The sequence below is a fragment of the Labrus mixtus genome, chromosome 9 (genome assembly GCF_963584025.1).
Source record: "Labrus mixtus chromosome 9, fLabMix1.1, whole genome shotgun sequence".
Classification (NCBI taxonomy): domain Eukaryota; kingdom Metazoa; phylum Chordata; class Actinopteri; order Labriformes; family Labridae; genus Labrus; species Labrus mixtus.
The window spans coordinates 1,707,582-1,729,403 of record NC_083620.1 but is presented as its reverse complement, the minus strand read 5'-3'; the positions used below and the strand labels follow the sequence as shown (position 1 = coordinate 1,729,403).

Sequence of the window (21,822 nt, the reverse complement as noted above, 5' to 3'; positions counted from 1 at the left end):
AACTTACAGTGCTTTAGTCAAAACTGAACATTGATCCTCTGATTGTTTATAACTGAATTACTATTTACACAAAGGGAGATCATTCTGTGTATTTTATAAGTGCTTAAAGGAGCGTTGGGATTTAACGTGTTCCATGCCCCACCAGGGGAGGGGTTGGGTTGGGGGGGGGGGCTCACATTTAAAACAGCAGTCTCTCTCCTCAAGTGTTTGGTTGACTTTAAATGCATGAGTAATAATGACACTGTAAAATGAACAATGATAACCCAAGAGTACATGTAGGTAGAGTCAAGAGAATTGAACTAGCAAGTCAAGTGCTTGTCAAAAGGAATTCAATTAAATTAAAGCCAACATTTCATAGTTATCAAAAGAACATTCCTTCCCCTCGCAGTGTTTGTGTTTGTGTTTGCAAAAATCCAGACGAGACACATTTGCTCTCAGAGTTGGGTGTTTGTCCGGGCTGATGATGTTTCTCCTCGTGGTCGAGAGGAGTTCCTCTCTTCTCGTACCACGGGCAGATCCAGACAATATTAGTCTTTTTTTTTTTTCCCCTTAGTCATTTGAGGTGAAGGATAGTCTTGAACCTGCTTGTTTGGTTGAATCTGCTGGCTGTATGCTTGTTATATTGTGCTGTCTCTTTTGTAAGGATGTCCTCAGCTGGCCGTGAATGTGCAGGTCACGTCCGTCCACAGTCCGCCCTGTGATGCGTCGTCTCCTCTGCACTTCAGTCTTCAGTCCAGACGAGCAACCAGCCGCCTCGTACTAATCTGTGCTTTAATATGATACATTTAGACTGATGGAGTCCATATTTTTTTTTAAATGTCAGATCCAGCCAAGAGGATTAAATCCTCTTTCAAAGGCCCCATTTCCTTTTTTTCTCATGATTAAGACTCGAGCGCTGGTTGCACTTATCAAGCGACTCAGCTTCTTTTTTTTCCTCCTCTGCAGGTCCAAGGCCAATCACCTGCAATAGAAAGGATTAAGATATGCTGAGAAAGAGTGCTAAACCTTAATATACGTCAATTTAACCTGTTTATTTCATTAGTGGCATTTAATTAAGTACAAGAGCTGCTGTGATTGGGCCTTAAGAGAAATCACATTTAGAAATGAACGCTCCATATAATCGGAAATAATAAGAACACCTGCTCTTTTTGTTGTTTGATGAATTTGATTAGAACGTGGTAAAGGTCATGGCTGGTTCCCTTCTGCAGGATATTTGTTTAAAGGCTTATATGCGATTTTTTTTACACTTAAATATAATAGAAATCAAAAGTGAAAATAACTCTGTGAGTCATGACTGTCTACAATGGGTGTAACACCCGAGTCCCACTGTCTGTGATGTTTTCAGAGTTTTCAGAGTCCTATCTTCACTTTGTTTACATCGCCAGGACGGCCGGCTGACTCCTCCCCTCGTGTATAAAAGTTGTTTAATTGAGGGACTAGAGAAAAGAAGAATAACATACTGTACTCACTGCTTAACTGTGTTTCTAGATCACGCTCATTTCAGGTAAATTTACATGCAGTGTGAAGATAAGAGCATAATAAAGATCGCTAGCATTAGCATGCTAACACAACAATGCAGCGCGAGTTGTTTTGGTTTCATGCTGGTGCTCAAGGGCGACATCTGCTGGATCAAAAAATCATATAAGATGGAGCATATAAAGCCTTTAAAGAGCAAAGAGGGTTAATGTTGTATGTGACAGAGAATAATTACCCTGGAGGAAAGGGTCAAATCTCCACATTGGGGTCTGTGAATCCTTTCTTCCCCTCGTTCACGAGCACAGGTTTCTCCGTTCTTGTGTGCCAAACGAGTATCTTGTGAGAAAAGGGAAACACAAATGACAGCGGCATTAGTAACATGCTGTTCCCTTAATGCACTCATTCAGAGCAGTCTCTGCCTCATGTTCTTCAAAACAGTCAATTCTAGTTATAGCTCCAAACGGACCTGCCTGTGTGTAAAGAGCTGCTTGAGCATGGACCCAGCATTAGAGGGGAGTGAAGAGGGACCACATGAGTGTGCTATCTTACGAAGATGTCACAGCCTGTGTAAAGTCTTGTGCAGACCATGGGATGATGGCTAATTTTCAAATGACAGGTGATTCAAAAGGCTTCGACACACAGTATGAGCTTTTTTTTCCCTTTTTGCAGAAGCACTTTAGTTTTTTTTGCACAGCTCTCCTTGGTATATGATAGTGTGTTACAGAGCTGTCAGACTGGGTTCATTTGCCCCCCCTCCCTCAGACCAGAGAAAACATCCAGGGATAGGATGGCAAGGAGAAGAGGGGTGGGGGGAAAGAAAAAAAATGTCAAGCTCATTTCCCTCCCGCTCCTCTCTGTGTTGGAACTTGTCCCCTTTCATCACACTGTGGCAGCGGCCATGAATTATGCATCGGGCATGTTTGAGATGTGCCAGGAGCCCACTCCCTCTTTGCTCAGGTGTATCGGGGGGGGGGGGGGGGGGGGGGGGGGGGGAGGTTAATAGTCACGCTCGCATCTGAAGTGTTAGATTATAAGGAAGAGAGATGCCCATGCACGACTTTCCATTTTTTCTTCCTCCTTCCCTCCCGCCCTTCTGTCCATCCCCTCGCTCATCTGTAATCAGTTTGACACCCCCCCCCCCCTCTCTCAGCCATTCCCTGAATCCCCTCTTTTCATTTACCCTTGTGAATGGCTGGGAGGTAGCAGGAGAGAAAGCTGGCTGAAAGTGTCTCTCGGTGTCCATCTCTCTCTCTTTGTGTGTGTGCCTCTGTGGAGGTGATCGCAGGATGGATACTGGCGAGCTAAAGCCCTCTGGCTGACTCCTCTTGCCCAGAGAGGCTTAAGAGATGTGACCCAGACCAAGAGCTGTAAGCAGGACGGGCATGGAGAAGAACGCTGCTACTGCTGCTCACAAGCTCTTTCTCAAACATGTTACTGTGTGGAAGAGTTTGAGTGGGCAGTGCAAGAAATATAATCAATGATACTAAACCTCTCAGCAACAAGTTTGCACTTATTGACATTGTGACCACAACAAAATCATCCTGTGTTCATGTTTTTTTTAAAAATAAAGATATTGCAGAAGAAGGTGAAAAGAAACTTGAGGGAGGATGTGCAAAACAGCAGCCTCAATAAATGAAATATGTTCATTTATAGAAGCTCAGGGAACTTAAAGAAGCATGTTTAGCTTATAAACCAACATGATCAACCTGTCCGGATAAGCCAACAAGAAAACATTTACCATTTTGTATTAACTGATATGGAATGTTGCAAGATCATATTAAATCCATTTCCCCCTTATAACATAATTTGGTCTTCTTATGAAGCAATAGTTAAGACTGTTTTGGGGAAAATTTGCTTTAATTTGCTTTTTTGTAAGGGTTAAAATGATCAATACCTATTGTTTTTAAGCACACTCATTATGAGGATAAAGCAAAATTCAGAACATTTTAAAACAGCAGCTCTCTCAAAACAAAGACACATACATTTAAGTAACCAGAAATGTGTCCCAAGTTTACATAATTCCTGTATTTCTGAGGTTCAGAAACTGTCTTTAATAAAATGCATTGTGTCTTTTGCAAAGTTGATATTATACAGAACGATCAGTTTATTTGACTTTGTTTATGTATTCATGAAAAATAATGTGTTTGGTTTTACTGGTATTATGGTTGGAAGAGGAATAAGGTTGATAGACTGAAGCTACAAAGTTTTTTTTATGTCATTGCGTCTGACACAGAATATACCCATCTGCTATAATGTCTAGTTTGCTGCCTGAATATAGCACTGTGAAAATATACAGCACATGGCTTTGCAGGTTACAAGTTTGCTATGACCAGAAGTGAAAAGCAGTTTTATGCCTCTCTATCCAACTCTACATTTTAAAGTTAGACACTTTTTTTTATATATGTTTTATTACATTATCTTGACCACTGTATGATGCACAAAATACAAAATAGAAAGCCATTCATCCCTCCCCACATCCTCTTGTCTCCTTCACTCATCCCACCACCCAAACCACCCTCAGTCCCACTCCAACAGGCCACCACTGACCACAACTTTTCAGAATGCTTTGAACAGCGATGATAACATAAACATAAAGTTATACACTTTATACTTGTTTTGGCTATACCTACTCTTATTAAGATTTCATGATCAAACCCATGATAAACCAATACATTTTAATTAATAGTTTAATTTGAACATTGCTCCCACCTGTGACCTCTGTCAGCAGTGGTTCAAAAGTGGGTCGTGGAGCCCTTTTCAATGTGTCACTAATGTGTGCCAGGAAGAAAATTGCTGTAAAAAACTTTTTTTTAACTTCATTTCTACATCATTAATCATCTCACAAGCTCTCAGATTTATCTGTTGACATTTTGAAGGAGCCCAAAGTTGGGAACCACCGTACAATGACCAAATATTATATTAAGAAGTTATTAGTTGTGCAAAATGATCAATCGGTTTCCATTTGACTGTAGAACAAACACTTTTACTTTAAATTATATCAGGTAGATTTTTTTTATTACACTTTTGCACTGTTACTCTAATAGGATTAGAATGCAGGACTTGACTTCGTACATACATAAATTGGCAGTTTTTGATTGTTTTTTTTTACACCATTGGCTAAGATTTGACACATTCAAATCATTTTTTTTCCATCCACAAAAACCCCTTAACTACTGAGTGTTCAAGTCAATTAGAAGAAAGAAATTACCTTAGTGCAATTGGCTGCTTTAGGCTCCAGGTCGTTGAGTGTGACGAGTTCCCGAAGTAAACTACTCTCCTGGTAGCCTCCCTTTACCCCCCGGAGCTTAAAATAGGCTTGTGGCTTGAAGAGGATGAGCCTTAAGTTGATAGCGAAGCCAGCCATGTCGATTGCAAAGGGCCTATGCGGGTCGAAAACTGTCTTCCAGCCGTACACCTTTCCAGCTGCATTGACCTTGGGGGACTCGTACCGCAAGCCGCCCACAAAGGCCACAGGCCACACGGAAACTTTCCGAGTCGTTCTCATCTAGCAAGAGGAAACGTCAAGAGGAGAGATGGAGGAGAGAAAAGAGGAAATTAGTCAACTGAATAAGAAGAGTACATGACAGTGAGACACAGTACTTGAGCATTTAGCTGCCATCTTGACAGCGGAGGCGCGGTCATTAGAGCTGCTGCTATCATTCATTCTGATCATTTTTTTTATTATTTTGCCTTTATTGGATAGGACAGCAGAAAAAGAGAGAGGAAATGTTGGGAAGAGAGAGTGAGGGATAACATGTAGCAAAAGGTCGAGATCAGATTTGAACCCACGACTGCTGCGATGAGGACTATAGCCTCTGTACGAGTGACACAACCACTTCAATCAATCAATCAATTTTTATTTGTATAGCGTCAACTCATAACAAGTGTTATCTGGAGACACTTTACAAAAAGCAGGTAAAAGACCTTACTCATTGTTATGTTACAAAAAGCAGGTAAAAGACCTTACTCATTGCTATGTTACAAAGATCCGGCCTATCCATCATGAGCACTTTAGCAAAGCAGCAAAAGTTACAGTGGTAAGAAAAAACTGTCTTATTAAAAGGCAGAAATCTTCGGCCGGATCCCCGGCTCATGATGAAACAGTCTTCACAGGCCTAGACTATGAAGGCGACCCAATGACGGTGAACATTCACCAAGCTATTGTGCTATGAGCAGCTGACACACAGAAATGAGGGCAGATCCCACACATTGTACCCCAGCTGCCATACACTGAGCTAATTAGATGCAGCCATCTTTTAAGAGAGTAAACGTGGACAGTTCCAAGAGTCTTTGAAGGAGCCAGGCCATTAGAACAAGTGGCTCAAGCCGCTAGTTGGCTGAGGAGATTCTCCACACAAGAGCACTACCATCCTCCTCTAAGTTTAGTTTTTTTTAATCTTCCATCATCAAACGATGTTGCCGCCCTTTTCTTTTTCTTTTCTCTGCCTCTCTGTGAGTCTTTGCCGTTCTAGCATGGGGGTGCTGCAGCAATAAAAGATACATTTTTTTACAATGAGGGAACTCAAACTCAATGCAGCAGAAATAATGATACTGCAGGGGCTATTTCAAATGAAGGGGCAAGTGCATGTATAGTGGCTTGATTAAGATAAATGACAGCGCTTGTCTGCAGAGCATGTCTGTATGCAAGCTGGTTTGTACATGTGAGAATCTTGAAGCATGGTTTTTGGGTTTGTGTTAATCACATTCAAATCCTCCTTGCATTTGGGATGCTGTGCTAGATTGGTGTGTGATCTGATGGGCTGCTGTGTGGTCAGTTCAGGGGGATCAGAGACTATCAGGGTGTAAACAGCATGAGGCTGGCCGGGGGGGGCTTAAGGGAATCAGTTGATTTGAGCTGTAGGGAAAGCGACTGTGCTGGGTGCCTTGATAAGATTTGGCAGGGTTGTTGGGACTTAATGAGCTCTGGGCGTAAATGGTGGAAGATATTGAGTGCTTCTGTGCATGTGGCCCTGTGAGCATGCTGCTATAATTTAACACACAGGATCCAATGTTTTATTCTCTCTTAACGTTTGTTTTCTATCTTTCATCGGCCCTACATGTACGCTGAGAGTTATGTTCTGATTATCCCTTTATGATTTCCTTTAGCAGCACTTGGATTTTTTTTTTTCTCCAGAAAATATGCTTCATGTTCAGCAGGCAAGGCAGGCAACTGCTTGGGGCTTCAGGCCAGTAGGGGACCCCCCAAGGGTTGATGAACTTTAAAACACAGCAGTGGCTCAAAATGTGCAAAAGTTTGCAATGACAGTAGGAAACCCCCCTAAGTGGCCCCATCTGACAGCAATCACTCATATAGTAGTAAATACCTGAATGATGCTTGTCTAGCCCTAAATATGGGGGAAAGACACTTCCACTAAAAAATCAGTTGGTGTCACATTATTTATGACACTTTAACCTAAAGGTGTGTATGTATTTTTTTTTGTTCCCATGCAATAACTGATGCCACTAACCAACCTGCTTTGTCAAATGTCTTCCCTCATAGATATATATACAATCAAAGATCAAAAGGAAGCACAAAGCAATGTGGGTAATGTCAAGAGACTCATTCATTTCAAATACACACTATGGAAAAGTAAAAAAGTGTTCTGCCTGCAGGATCTGGAGGGTATATCCGCCCAGGTCAAATAGCTCTAGTTCCTGCACTACCCACATGTAGGGAAGTGCCACAAATTGGGCAACAAAGTTCAGCAGTATTTTGTTTTATTAGTTTCATGTAAACCGAGTAGCTTAAATAATGATAGAATTGTGATATTTTGCATTCTGATAATTGTTTCTCAGTGATCTCTTGGGTGTAAGCAAATGCAAAATCATTAGAACATTTACATGTTCTTACATTTGATTGCGCCAGCATTAAAGCAGACATTCTAATAACATGTCCCCCTTTCTCCTGCTGATAGTTATTCTTAAAGGATGCGTTTGAGAACAGTGTGCTGGCTGTGCTGTTGGTTACAAATAGAACATGCTAACAAGTCAATAACTTTGTAGTTTGGGATGGAAACAAACTTTCCATATAAAGCCACATAACTCGTCAATTTCTTTCTACTTAATCTGTGAAAAATACATTTTGTATGAACATTTTGAATTTTTGTTATGCGAAAAACCAGTATGAGCTACAAACTGTGATAGAATGACTTTATATACTTTATACTCCACACTGCTGGTGTTAATACGTATCTCCATTGACAATTTATTGCACCAAATTATCTAACACCACCGATAAGAAAGAACAATAATTGCAGTTAGATTTTTTTTTCTGTTGCAGCGTATTGTTTTACCTGCTCTGAAGTCGACTGTCTCTGTGTCACTCTGAGGAAATGAAGCGTCATGCCTGCAGCTCTGTGCTTCATCTGCACTCAAAAGAACTGTTGACGTTTTCATTTGGTGCAATCTCGACATCTTACATCCACTCTTGTGTGTGTTTGAACCACGCACTATAATGTCAATGGTTTATGTCATCTTCTTTTAAACACTCACTTGTTGTACATATACTGTATAAACCTGGGCTTTATTCCAAGCATAACAAAACAGTTGTTCAAGGTCTATGGTCTTACCTCACTTAAGCTTTTAAACAGTAAAGAGATTTGAATGGATTTGAGTATTTCTTTTATTGGCTGATAATTTGGTTGTTCCCAGTGATTTTGAATTTCAGATTTTTGCTCAAAACTAAAAAAATCCCTTTGGATTAACAAAGTTGTTCATTGTGCTATAAACACCTCCGGCAGAACATCACATTTTCAACCCTGTCTCTACACTAGAGGGGTAATTTTAACTACTATCATTTGCAGAAGTATAAGAATGTCATATTGTTTACTGTAGTTGCAGTCCACTCTTGCTTTCTATCTATCTGCTGTCACGTTCTCCTTCATTGTTTTTCTATGTCTATCTCTCCAATTCCTTTTCTGCCCTCCCCCCCCCCTCCTCTTCACTCAGGGCCATGTCTTTGGCCCATAAATAGGCCTGTTGGAGGTGATGGAGGGCCTCTGAGGGAGACGGAGCACTTTGGCTGATTCCCAGAGAAAGGTAATGACAGGCCCCGTCAATACCCGGCGCTCCATTTACTACAGACCCCGTCTGCACTACTAACAAGACTGGAGGCTAATACTCAGAGGACCTAGACCGTGTCCGCTCAGGTAATTCAACTGATGTCAAGATGGATGGCCTGAGATGTACTGATTACACGCCCAAACTTCTGTCTACAAGCTCTCCATCCCTGGAGCTCTGCTTGTTTATAGCTAAAAAACAAAATGCTTAAAGTATCTGAGATATACTTCGACTACTTACAAAACGTCTATGAACTATGGTTAGCAAGTGCTGAATTCTTATTGAATGTTTTGCTGAATATCATATATTTAGCTTAAAGGCTTTCTATGTGATTTTTCACACTTAAATGTAATATAAATCAAGTATATCCTCTGAAAATAACTCTGTGAGTCATGACTGTCTACAATGGGTGTAACACCCGAGTCCCACTGTCTGTGATGTTTTCAGAGTTTTCAGAGTCCTATCTTCACTTTGTTTACATCGCCGGGACGGCCGGCTGACTCCTCCCCTCGTGTATAAAAGTTGTTTAATTGAGGGACTAGAGAAAAGAAGAATAACATACTGTACTCACTGCTTAACTGTGTTTCTAGATCACGCTCATTTCAGGTAAATTTACATGCAGTATGAAGATACGAGCATAATAAAGATCGCTAGCATTAGCATGCTAACACAACAATGCAGCGCGAGTTGTTTTGGTTTCATGCTGGTGCTCAAGGGCGACATCTGCTGGATCAAAACATCACATATAAAGCCTTTAAGCTGAATGGATCAACTGTAAAGCATAATAATTATTTTAGAAAAGTTGACTTGTGTATGAAGACATTGATTCAATCCTATTACAAAAGAAGGAACTTACATAAACAGTATTGAAAAACAGTATTGTGCAGGAGTTTTAACTTGAGCTGTGCACAAAATGACTGGACGTAATATGTTGCTGAGGGCTCGCCAATTTGAGTTTTTCCAGATCAATCCAAAGCTCTCCTCTACAGCCGAATGGCTGCGCAGCTTTCAAGTTTTTTGAATATGATAAACTGGCACGCCTCCCTGTTTCTGCTGAGAATTGTGAAATCTCCGAGGTCACCTGAATTACTAACTGTGCACATGGAACTTAAGTTTACATCAGTGGTGCCGCTTCTGAAGATGGATTGGACCTCGAGAATAAAAAAAAATGTGAAGTGTGAAGTTGGAAGCAAAACTTGTGAGTTCCAAACTGTAGGGTTTGGTTCTTATGTTAGACAGAGCATGATGCTAATGCTTAGGCATTGGAGTTATGCTTGAAGCTAGTTAGTGTTGTAGGTAAGATTTAAGAATGAGGTGATTGTGTTATGATAAGGAATTGAGAAGGACTTCACATTCTTTGTAGTTACTCTGCACCTAATTAAATGATACATGAAGAAGGTTTGAAACACCCACCAACGAAATAAACTACAAACATTATACAGACGTGCATCTTAAATGTAATAATCCCATAAATTTAACAGCAGTGGCCTACTACAAACATAATACATAATTCTCTTTGAATGTAATACATTTCAAATTTGTAATAACTTACCACAAATGTAATGTGAAAATGAAAATGTTCTTTGTGGTCATTGTTGTCTGTTTTACTTATTCACCTGACAATGGGTTCGAGTCAGCTCATCAGAAAATATCACAGGTTTGTGAAGAGTGGGTCAGAGTAATTGCACACTGTAGACTGTGCATTAGCAAGTCCACCTTCTACCTTCTCGTCCACTGTCTCTCTCTCTCTCTCTTTCGCTCTCTCTCTCTCTCTAGAACACGACTGTAATTTTATCATTCCTTGTCGATTCATAGAATTGTTTTGAAGCATGCAAATGTCTTGTTTATTTTAAATTTTTTGCATAAGCAAAATGCCTCTTGCAAGAATCATTTTCTACAGCAGGTTCATCTGTGTTTTATTAGTAATTCAACTTCAAGTTCATGCTATCCATCGTTTGCTGTTGTCTTGACCTGCAAACTTACACTCACTACTCCTGCACCACATTTTAAAACATGTGTTGTCAGATCAAGCCGTGCTGTCACTGAGCCTCTTTTCTAGACATTTTCCACCCATTTTTACAGGAGTTTGTAAAAATGCATGAAATGAACAGCAGTAAATTATCAGCAGGGTTTAACGTGTGACACCAGCTCTGACCTCTTCAAACAGCTCCAGGCTGTACGTGTTGTCGTCGTCAGCAAAATAGACGATTCCAGCCTGGCTGCTGTTGGCGTTGAAGGTCTCCCTCAGCCATCGCAGGGCCAGATTCCTCTGCATAGTGCCCCGGGGGATTCTAGGATCCCGAGTGTCCCCCCGCAGCTTATAGTTCCTGGGTGTCTCTACATTGAGGTGGGTGTAGTTAAGCCCAGTTTCTCGGAGAAGTCGCGTCACAAGCGGCGTCCTCCTTTGCGAGTCCTCGACTAGGATCCAGTGCAGGTTGGGAACATGGAGGAACGTGTTCGCCAACCGCGTCAGCTCCGCCTTCTGCACCGGGCGACTGTACGTCGGGGTGATGATGTGGATGGTGGGCAGGACATCAGACCAGGGTGGAGGCCGTGTGTACACATACTCTGTCCTCACCACCTCCACTATGTCCTTATCTGAAGCACAGTATTCCTTAGAGTCCTGAGCCGGGCCGCCTGACTCCCTCTTCCCCTCCACACCGTCATCTGCACATTTGGGGGATAAGAAGACATGTAAGACATTAGTGCGACCTTGGGCTGCCCTTTGTATATTTTTCCTCAGGTGACTTAAACCCAATGGGGGTAAAGTGTACCTGAGAGCCGGTGGTGGCGGACTGCAAGCCTCTCTGGAATGATAAAGATCTCTTTTACTAGGTGGTGACAGGCTGCAAAAAGTGAAAGCAGGCACTGTGAGAGGATAACACAGCTGATGGACAGAGAGACAGCAAGAGCACAGGGAGAGGAGAGATGAGCCCGGCTATTCCCTGAGTGTTGCCTTAAGGCCTTTCTCAACACATTAAGAAAATGCGGGTATGTGGGTCCAGTAGTCATGCCCTCTGTTTTTTAGATCCGGACTCAACACAGACTCCATTTCACATGCTTACTACCACTTTTCATTCCGGGGGGGGGGGGGCCTCAATTATTATTTTAACGAGAGATCAACACCTCAACAAGAAGTTATTTTGCCATATGAATGTTTTTGCACAGATGCATGAAGGAAATTCAGATACGACCAATAACAAATGTCAACTGATTTTCTTTATTGCATTGATTTCTATAGAACATATATCTTTATTTTCTCCTTTTTTGGGGAATGTTTTTCTAGCAAACAATCTGTGAAGGGGGTAGAAAACTATAAATACTTCATCTTAAGCTTTTTTCTACTTTTGTGATTATGTTGGAACATTTGAATTCACCATCAAAGATCACAGCAGCTGCAGCACTACAGTGTTAACCTTCTATCTCTCTCTAATGTCTTTAATCTGTAAGAAAGACAAAATACACTTGAGTGTCTATGTGAGAATAAAGGTGACTGCTTAGTTAAGACCTGTAAATACATGAAAGAGAATCAGCTGGCACACATTGAGTCGACTCCGGAGTTTAAGGCTGTGATATTCTGGCCCGAGTGTTTTTTGGGTCATGATGAATAGAATAAGATAATTAAATCATTAGGCTTTTTAATGTCTTTTCATTGTGCTAATGGCAATCTTTTGTCACTGTTCTGCTCAAGCACCACTCGCACCTCCAACATAAGGAGGATATCTCTGCAGCACATAGATTAACACAATCTGCTGATGGCCAGATGTTCAACAGAGGCTGCCAGGGAGCGCGCTGCCAAAAGAAATATTCTCGCTTCTCTTTTTTAAAAGCACATGAAAGAAAGCCTGTGTGAACAGCTGGGTCAAATGACACTGCCAAAAAGATTTCTTCAAACTTTATCTAGTTGTCACTTAATGCCATTAGATAATCAAATTACTAAAAAGCATTTAATTGTTTTCAGAAAGACATAAAAAAAAAAATTGACTTGAATAGTTTTTTGCATCTTTGTCATAGATTGTCAAACTGATCAGATTTAAAATCTAAAAACTATTCAATTGAACTGTTGTTTACTCCTTTTGTGTGTCTGACTGCCTTGTGTGGTTTGTGGAAACCTGTTTTGTTTGTTAGGCGCTGTATGTGTATTTCTGACTTTCTAATAAGAGGGCGAGAGCGTTATTGATTTGCTGTTTCTCTAATTTGAGTTTGTTTACTCTTCAGTTCTTCTTGACATTTTACACTGTTGGTTTATGGTCTCTGAGAAAGCTCATGGGTGTGTGTACTAATGACTCAAACTGGGTGAGCAACCAGGATATTACACATGAAAGCAGAATATTCCATGTAGCTCAAGAAGCAGTAAAAAACATCACTTCAAATTGCTTATTAGACAGTCTCTGAAATGAATTTCCACTGGATATGAAAAGGGAAATCAGGGACTAGTTTGTATCTAGATGCATGAAACAAACGATGCTGCTGTCGGCTGATGTTTCCCACCATGAGAGTGTTTCATCTTGTAGGCAAGCATGATAATAATTCAGATGAAAGGATTCTATTTGACAAAAAAAACAGAATAGATTACTTGACAAATTGTTCCTCTGTGTATGAAATATGATGCTAGCTCTTAAGTCTTCATCATGCATGTAAAAACACTGATGAGGTTTACAATGACTGGACAAGTGTTATTGAGCTCTGATGAAGCTGATGGTCATGGTTCTCCGAGCACCTCCAAATGAACGGCCCTGTTATCTAAACCTGAAGTGCAGTGTGAGGATCGAGGACCCACTTCAGGGTTTGATATTGCCGGTGAAGTGCGCTGCATGCGTACCCTTGCGGATGGCGAGGAGTGGAGCTATAGCGCTTTGGTGCCAAACAGTGATGAGCAGAGTCCAGGGTAACACGATCAACACGATGGCAAGAATATCTCTTCTCTTCGGCATCTCCAGGATTGGTTATTTGGCTCAACATTACCTGGAGAGAAAGATGGATGTGTTAACACTCAACAGATCAAAGAAGCCATGGCAACCTTGAAAATAAAAATCAATGAATGTCAGAATTTGTATTCATTTTTGCACTAAACAAACATTTTGACGCATGATCTACTCAAACAAACTGATATGTCTTTTGGTCTGAGGTATGAGGGGACAAATTAACTGCCTCAGTAACACATGTAATAAGCTGTAGATGGCAGCAGCACTAATACAGACAAAAGTCTCATTCAGGAAAGTAAAAAAAACAAAAAGAACTTCAGAGACACATATTGCGTTATAGTCTACTTGGAGATGTGAAAACAAAATAATATTCTGCAGCAGACGGAGCAACATTACAGCCTCACCAAAAGCAATAAAAGAGTGACATGATGGAGCAAGTAATGGTTTTAGACCTCTGCAGAAACCTCAGAATTTTAAAGGTTATAAAATAATACCACCAAAAGAAAGGAGGTTCACATCCACTGGAGGAGGCAATGAAAAGGAGCTTTTGCCATTTGCCAGCCGGATGAGCTCATCTGTGCCATCACTGAGGACGGGGCAGTGACTTCATGCCCAAAGCAAAAATAAATAAAAAATCACTGGCCAAATGGCAGGAAATGATGTCATCAGACTGCGGGGTGGACTGTTTGGCAAATGTGCAGAGTCCAGATCATTTGGTTCAGCCTTGAATCCCTTTGAAAAAATCTCATTGCAATATAAAAGCTGTTAACTGGTAATTAATTGAAACCATTTATAATGATTTCAACAATTAAGTAAGTGCAAGTTTACAGATACTTGATGTAAGTGCTAAAGCTGCTTATACCAGTCAACAACTCTGCATCATGACCTGCTTATATTCCATTATAATAAAGACATTGTATCAACGAAATAGCTTTTGTTGTGTTGCACAGTACAGATATATAATACCAGCATGTTAATATAATATATTATATTAAAAGCATAGTAAAGGAAATGTTCAGGTGCGTTTTACCTTGATACCTTTAACGCTATGTTTGAAAAACTACAGACGGACGAGGACTCCAAAGACCAGGAGTGAATGCTAAACTAATGTATTCACAGATTCAATTTTTCATGAACGACAGCCTATAACTGTATTCTTACTCAAAAGTTTGCAAAAAGCTGAACTGTAAAGAACAAAAGAAGAAAATGATTTGCCTTATGTTGATTCTATATTGTCTGATTTTGAGATGAGATGGGATAAAACATATTCAAACAAAAATGTCACCACACAGGCCTTCATCTAAAAAGAGAAACTCTGAAAAAAAACCATTTAACTTTCTGAGTTTCAATAAACATTGTACCTTTATGTTTCCATATGTTTAGAATTTGGTGTATTTTCTTATTTGTTTCTATTTCAGCTCATTGTACCACACACGTGCTCATTGAAATGAGTTACAGCAGACCTCTCTCTCTCTCGAAGGGTCTCTCTCTCTTCCTCCTGCTCCGAGCACTAACTGTGAAAAAGCACTTTTTAACTGATCTGCTCAATTAAACAAAGGAGGAAGTAGACATACTGTGAGCCCAGGTGTTTGCAATTCACATTTTACACATGAGGAAACAAGTCATCATTTCCCAAAGTAATCCTGCTCCCACTGCTGGGGAAGGTGGCAGTATGGAGGCTATTTAACAATATGTACAAAATTACACATTATTACACATGCATTCAAAAGCTGCAAAAGAAAACATTCCCTTTTTAGTCTATAGATCCATAACCCATGTCTATTGTTCAATGGCACTGTGCCTATATGGTGTATAAGATGTGCATAGCAATGTTTGCCTTTTAAATCTCATACCTATTTTCTCTTCTGTAAAGGAAAGGAAACACGTTTAGGTTATTCATCACAAAATCTGAAGGCTTCAATAGAGCACAAAGACCCACAATTACTGAATTTAGCTTTCTTTTGCTCCATGATAGTTTGACTTCTTGACCCTGTGCTTAGGCCCGGAGTAATGGAAGAGCATCACTCTTGTTAGATTTACATTTGGCTGGAAAATATTGGATAAAATTTGATTTTTTTTTTATTTCAGTTGAATTAAAATCAAAGCACAAGTCCATAAAGTTTCCATATATGTTTGGGAGGACTAATGTCAGATAGATTTAGAATGAATTAAAAATAAATGATTAGCCCAAATGATGCAGCAGAGCCCTAAAAATCCTGACTTTTGTCCTCTTTTTGTTTTATAAATCAAGAATCCAAAATCCTCTATTTGTTAAATGCCCATGTCTTTCAAACTCCACGCTTTTACTTTGAAAGTTTGCTCTACATGTTTTCCAGTCAAAGCCCGGAAAACCCTGAGAGACATAACTATGACATTGTGCCTATTTCTGACAAAGCTCCTTTTAAATGGAAATTGATCTTAATATATATCTGTCTTTCTCTGTGTCTACAGCACATGCCTTACATTTACAGTAGTTTGTATAAGAATGACCATAACATTTAAAATAAAGGAGGTGGATGCTCACCCACAGATACAACTGGATTATGGCACCACTGGTGATGCGCAGCAGGGAAGTCCACACTGCATACTCGAAGAGCTAGTGCTGACGTTGTCCATGACACCTCAGCCAATCATTTCCTCTCCTGCTCCTCTGCCTTGTCTTTTCACACAGACAGGACAAGCTGGCTCCAGACCTGCAGAATAAAGACATTTCATTGAATATGATCAGTCATGCTTTGTAATGACAGATTGTGAGAGCTTCTGTGTTTATGTTTTTTGTTTTGTTTTTTACACTGTGAACCTTTATGTTGCACCTCATGAAACATTCAGGGACAGTCAGTCTGGTTTAAACAGAGCAGTTTGGACAGGGCCTGGGAGTCAAACGCCTTACAGAGATTCTTGGCGAAAACTTCCTGAGCAGTGTGGCTGTGTGATGTCTATCTATTATTTAACATCAGAGAGCCTGGGCTGAAACGTCAGCTGAGGAAAAACTGTGTCAGTAGAAAATAATGAACTCAAATGTAGATGCACATTTGCAGATTCCCTCCCCCGTGATACACTGCTTATAATTCTTAAATAATAATTATATATTGATGAGTAATTTTTCCTAATTAACTCCAGCACAGACACACTCTTAAGTGTTTTTTTTCTTTTTCTAAGCCTAATGTGGAAAACTGGAAGAGGGTTAGTCACAACTCTATACTTGCCAACAGTCTGGGGTGGGGGATGTTACAAAAATAAACTGGCATCATGTCTTATTCAAATACATCTGAGGGAACGCTGCTTCGATGGCGGCTTATGCTTCACTCAGCCTGTGATGACTGCACGCTGCATCAGCTCAGAAAGCGGATGGCTGCAGACTGTGTTTCCCGTGGCTTTGTAATAGAGACTCTTATAAACTGCTAATATGTAGGTTTTTGGGAAAGAACAGCAGGAGCCACAGAATCATTTCACTGTTGTATAAAGGGCAGAATTGCTTATGATCCAGTCATGCAGTAGGGGGTGTTTGCACTTGATGTTCACCAAATTTCAAAACAATCTATTTTCAGATTGCTGTGACTCATTGTCCAATTCCAGAAACTGAAGCATCATGCATGAGGCGACACATCAGTTGTGTGGAATAAAAGATGAATACCAGAAAATATTACAATAGGTAAGAATAGCTTCTGTATTGTTTGCATTTTATGTCAGGGGCAAGCAAGTGCTGCTAGTGACAAATAAATGAGTAAACTTCAGCGATAGAAGAGCTTCAGTGCTGCTGCCAGCCTGGTATTGTCATGCGTGAGGACTGGCAATGACAATGTTGTCGCATTGATTTATGTAGGCTACAGCCCCTCTTATGCCCATTGTGAGGGAGCAAAACAGATGGAAACAAAGCATAACAGTATAGTAGTCCTACTTCAAAAAACTGCCAAAATATCACACCCTCCAATAATTCACTGCAGCATCTTATTTCTGACAGAGAAACTAAACAACATGGCACATGCTGCCAGCAGCAAAAGATGGAACTCATATTGCCATTCTGTGCTGAATATCTACAAAAGCTTGTTTTGTTATATGAATGCATTCATGAAACCCCTTTGACACCATTTTTTTAACCATTTGCTGTATGCAAGTTTAACCCTTTTTTAAGGATAAGCTAACTTGAAATTAGCCGATCCTTTACATTTTAGCTAAGCTAGCAGCATTATTATGCGTATTAATGATGGATATTGTCTTTGTCCCTTGGACAAAAGGGGTGCATTTGTGGTTAAAGAAATGTCTCAACAACTATTGGAATTCATCATATTTGGTCCCCCCTTTATATATTTTAATGACAGATAAGTTTACTCTGTGTTGTGCTTATTTACTAATGATACCATGCTAAAACTTTAAACCAAGATTGTGAGGTTGGCAAAGAAGTTAAAGAAGAGTGAAATAATTCAAATGAACACTGAATGCTAACATGCTCATGATTAGCTACCTTCTTAACATAAGCATGTTAGCATTGGTGCTGGTGTAGACCAGCTCTTAGTTATGCTGCTATAGGCTTAGACTACCGGGGGAACTGGCACCCTGAGCTCCTCTCTCTCTCTCTCTCTCTCTCTCTCTCTCTCTCTCTCTGCATATACAGTACATCATATTACTGCATGTATCTATCTATAAATCTCAGTCACTAACCACCTACTTTCCTGGGAGCTCTTGAGCTCTCCTAGGCTCCTCAAGATCGTCGGTTGACGGCTTGCCAGAACAACCCCCACCCCACCACTACCCCCTCCCCACCGGATAGTGGGTTGGCGGCCTGCCAGAACAACCCCCCCACACCCCCTCCCCTCCACACCGGATTGCTGATGGACGGTCTACCTCCCCCCACCCCCTTGCTCTCTATCCCTCTTCCTGCATCTTATCCCATCTCTCCCCCTATCCCTTTCCAAGCCCGGCGCAGTCTAGTCCTGTGAAGACTGTTTCTTCATGAGCCGGGGATCCAGCCGAAGATTTCTGCCTTTTAATAAGACAGTTTTTTCTTACCACTGTAACTTTTGCTGCTTTGCTAAAGTGCTCATGATGGATAGACCGGATCTTTGTAACATAACAATAAGTAAGGTCTTTTACCTGCTTTTTGTAAAGTGTCTCGAGATAACACTTGTTATGAGTTGACGCTATACAAATAAAAGTTGATTGATTGATTGATTGATTGCTATTTTGAACATGTTTGCTAGCTAAAAAGTATTAACTGAAGCACTGTCCTTAAATATCTAGCAGAATAAAAATGTTACTCTTCGTCTACAGTACAGCTGAATACAGTGCCTCCCTTGAAGTGGCTGAATGAATTACACATTTATTTTTTTTCATTGTTTGAAGGCTATTTCACTCTGTTTTGTGTTTCCATTACTATGAAGCCAAGAACAGTCCTCCATTGTGACAAACATGTTAGTATGAACTGTTAGCCCAGCCTCTGCGCCGTACCAGCACCCACACGACCTGTTAGTGTCTGTGGCACCTGAACTGTGTGAAGGAGCAGGAACACACACTACTCAGACTACAGCAGCTAATGTCAGACAATGAAGCTTGACAGCCTTTCACATGAGCACTAGTTAACGAGCTGTGAAGAGAACACCTGCTGCTGATTAACAAAGAATTAAAGCAACAACGCCATGTGTGAAAATTATTGTACTGATTGTTGAACTAACACTGATACCCACAAAAGAAGAGGTGGGGGTTGGGCTGAAATGCTACATTTCCCTTGTGGTTTCCAGTATGTTGGATCCAATAAGGGAAATATTTGTTACACACAATAATTCCATTTCATACTGTAAAGATAGTACTACTGTTTTTGAATTCTAGTATGCTTGTAATGCTGGATTTAAGGACTTTGTTTGACTAGATGTTCATTTGTAATGTCTCTGAATTATATCGCAGGTCAAATACCTTTATTTAAACGTCTTATCTCAAGCTCACTTCTAGATATCCCCAGCTTTTAAAAATATGCAGGCCTAATGGTCTTCCTTGACTGATTGATCATTCTTTTTACAAAAAGTGATACCACCCAATTTATGTAATAACATGTTTACTTAGGCTATGTTAGCTTCAGTTGTTTCAAGACCAATCTCGTAACCCATCAGCAATCATCGTCCTCACTTAGAAATGCCTCCATGCCCAGCTCCTCAGTGCCTCTCCGACCCCCTAAACCCAAACAACACGTCCTTAAACCAGCACTGGCCTGCTGTTCATACCACATAGCAACACACTGCATTTTGAGTTCAATCAGTTGTCGTTAGAATACGGTCAATGGCAGCTGGTATGTCAGTGCAGATCATTTTCCGCTTGCTTTATGATGTAAACACCAAAACCTGCTGAAACTTAATTGGTCGTTACAGCTCAAACTAAAAGTGCACTACAAATGGAATCAGGAACACTTCCCATGCTTAAAACCAGACCCCCCCGTGTTAAATCTGTAAATTGAGATTAAAATACAACAAAGATATTGAAAGCATGGGCCTAACATTTAACATGATATTGTTATAAAATATCTGAAGTTGGATACATCCAAAGTACTACTTGAGTTAATGTTAGTCTCAGGAAAAGAAAACGTAAATAAAAGTATAATAAAATAAAGTCTCGTATAAAAAACATATTTGTATTAAGTATTACAGAATACAATATTCAAATGTGTTGACATACAATGTTGTTAAGGCTATAAAGATACTTTATAGGCATTTAACATTAAATTTATATATTTTTTCTTTTAACAATATGTTTATTGAGTTTTAAACATTTTTCCAAGACACACAATTACAATTAAATAAATTCTAAGGTAACAAAAAAAACAAAAAAATATATATATATGTACACATGCACATATATACACATTTATAAAATAAGGGGGAGTAAAATATGATAATACAAAATAAAAAAAAATAAAAAAACTTTAATTACAAAATGTTGCAACATTATTACTGTCCGTATTACAGTAAATTTATAATTTATTACACTCTCTCACATTGTCCTGTGTGTCACACATTCTCCCCTCTGTCCTCCCCTCCTTAAATTTTGCAAAACTGAGTCTTCAAAGACGGTGCAGACTGAGGCTCGCTTCCACGTTTGTAATCTAGTCTGCCTCTAACTCCTGAGCTCTCTCACCCTCGCACCATCTCCTATTTCCCAGGGACCAGTAATAACATCTTCTTTTCTTTGCAAGCTTTGCTGCATTATTTTTGATGTACTCTCCAGTCCTGATGCTCTCTTGAGACAGTGTGTCCTGTTGTGCCCAATCATCTCCTTTACTGCATACATTCATTGGTCTAACATCAACTTGGTGGAGCCCAGAACCATATCAGGGATATCTGTGGATTCTTAGAAGACAAGGCGCGATAGATCATTATTGATGCTTCTGTCACTGACCCCCAAAACCAGCATCGCCTAGAGATGTTATTAAAAGTGATTTTTTAATGTTAGGGCATCGATTCAAACAGGTTTAATTGCTCCTGGAGTACAGTAAGCCAGGAGGAGGTGATCTATTGAGGCTTTCTCTGTTGCTTCTTAGTTCTGCTGTTACATTTTAGGGCACAGAATCATCACAAAGTTTAATAAATGTAGAGGCACTCATATTGTAATATATAATATCATATTCAGTAATGTGAATGCTGAACTGTTCTAATGTGTTACATTAACGCCCACTGGACTTTAAAAATGTATCTTCCTTACATGCACTCTGTGAGTAGTTACACACACTAAGATGTTTTCTCATAGTCCACTGCACAGCTCCTACATTACACCTTTTGTACATTTTTATTTTATAATTTTTTTTTTTTTATATTTTATATTTTATATTTTACATTTTTAAATTCTATTTTATATATTGTAATATCTTCTTATACTGTATTATTTAAGTTGTTGCTAGTTCTGCTTTATTTCCTTGTTAATTGTTTAGCACCAATACACCAAGTCAAATTCCTTTTATGTGTAAATGTACTTGGCAATAAACCCAGATTCTGATTCTGATTCTGATCCTGATTCTGATCCTGATTCTGATTGCGTACACAGGCACATTTTGATGTCATCTGACAGCTTACAATATATACATTAGATTTGTCTATAGGAACAATACACCATAAGGAACATGCAACAATTGTCATCACAATTTTAAAACCAACTCCAGTTTCCTATTTGTCAGTGAATATGTTTTGATTTTTAAATTCACATTTGTATAAACAACGCCTTAAAGACAATTGTAAGTCTGATTTTTTAATATTGGTGTGTATGTGTCATAACCAATTTTATGTTTAAACTCCATTAATTTGTCATTCCACAAAAATAAATAAATTGTGGAATATAATAGATGAACAACAACAATTAGAGACTGCTTTGGTTGTGTGGATGAGAG

General features: G+C 39.7%; 1 protein-coding gene across 4 annotated transcripts in view; it reads right to left on the bottom strand.

The window, feature by feature from the left end:
* Positions 1-1,689: 1,689 nt before the first annotated feature.
* b3gat1a (beta-1,3-glucuronyltransferase 1 (glucuronosyltransferase P) a) overlaps positions 1,690-21,822 on the bottom strand; it is a 78,266-nt gene continuing 58,133 nt past the window's right edge. The window contains exons 2-7 of one of the 4 annotated variants that reach the window (XM_061045889.1): positions 15,985-16,153; positions 13,358-13,500; positions 11,310-11,381; positions 10,691-11,202; positions 4,685-4,981; positions 1,690-1,812 (exon numbers count right to left, since the gene is read on the bottom strand). In XM_061045889.1, the coding sequence (XP_060901872.1) occupies positions 1,726-1,812; positions 4,685-4,981; positions 10,691-11,202; positions 11,310-11,381; positions 13,358-13,469 (1,080 nt within the window). In that variant the 5' untranslated portion in view covers positions 13,470-13,500; positions 15,985-16,153 and the 3' untranslated portion in view covers positions 1,690-1,725. The remainder of the gene's footprint in view (positions 1,813-4,684; positions 4,982-10,690; positions 11,203-11,309; positions 11,382-13,357; positions 13,501-15,984; positions 16,154-21,822) is intronic. The other 3 variants (XM_061045892.1, XM_061045891.1, XM_061045893.1) reach the window with 3 other exon arrangements.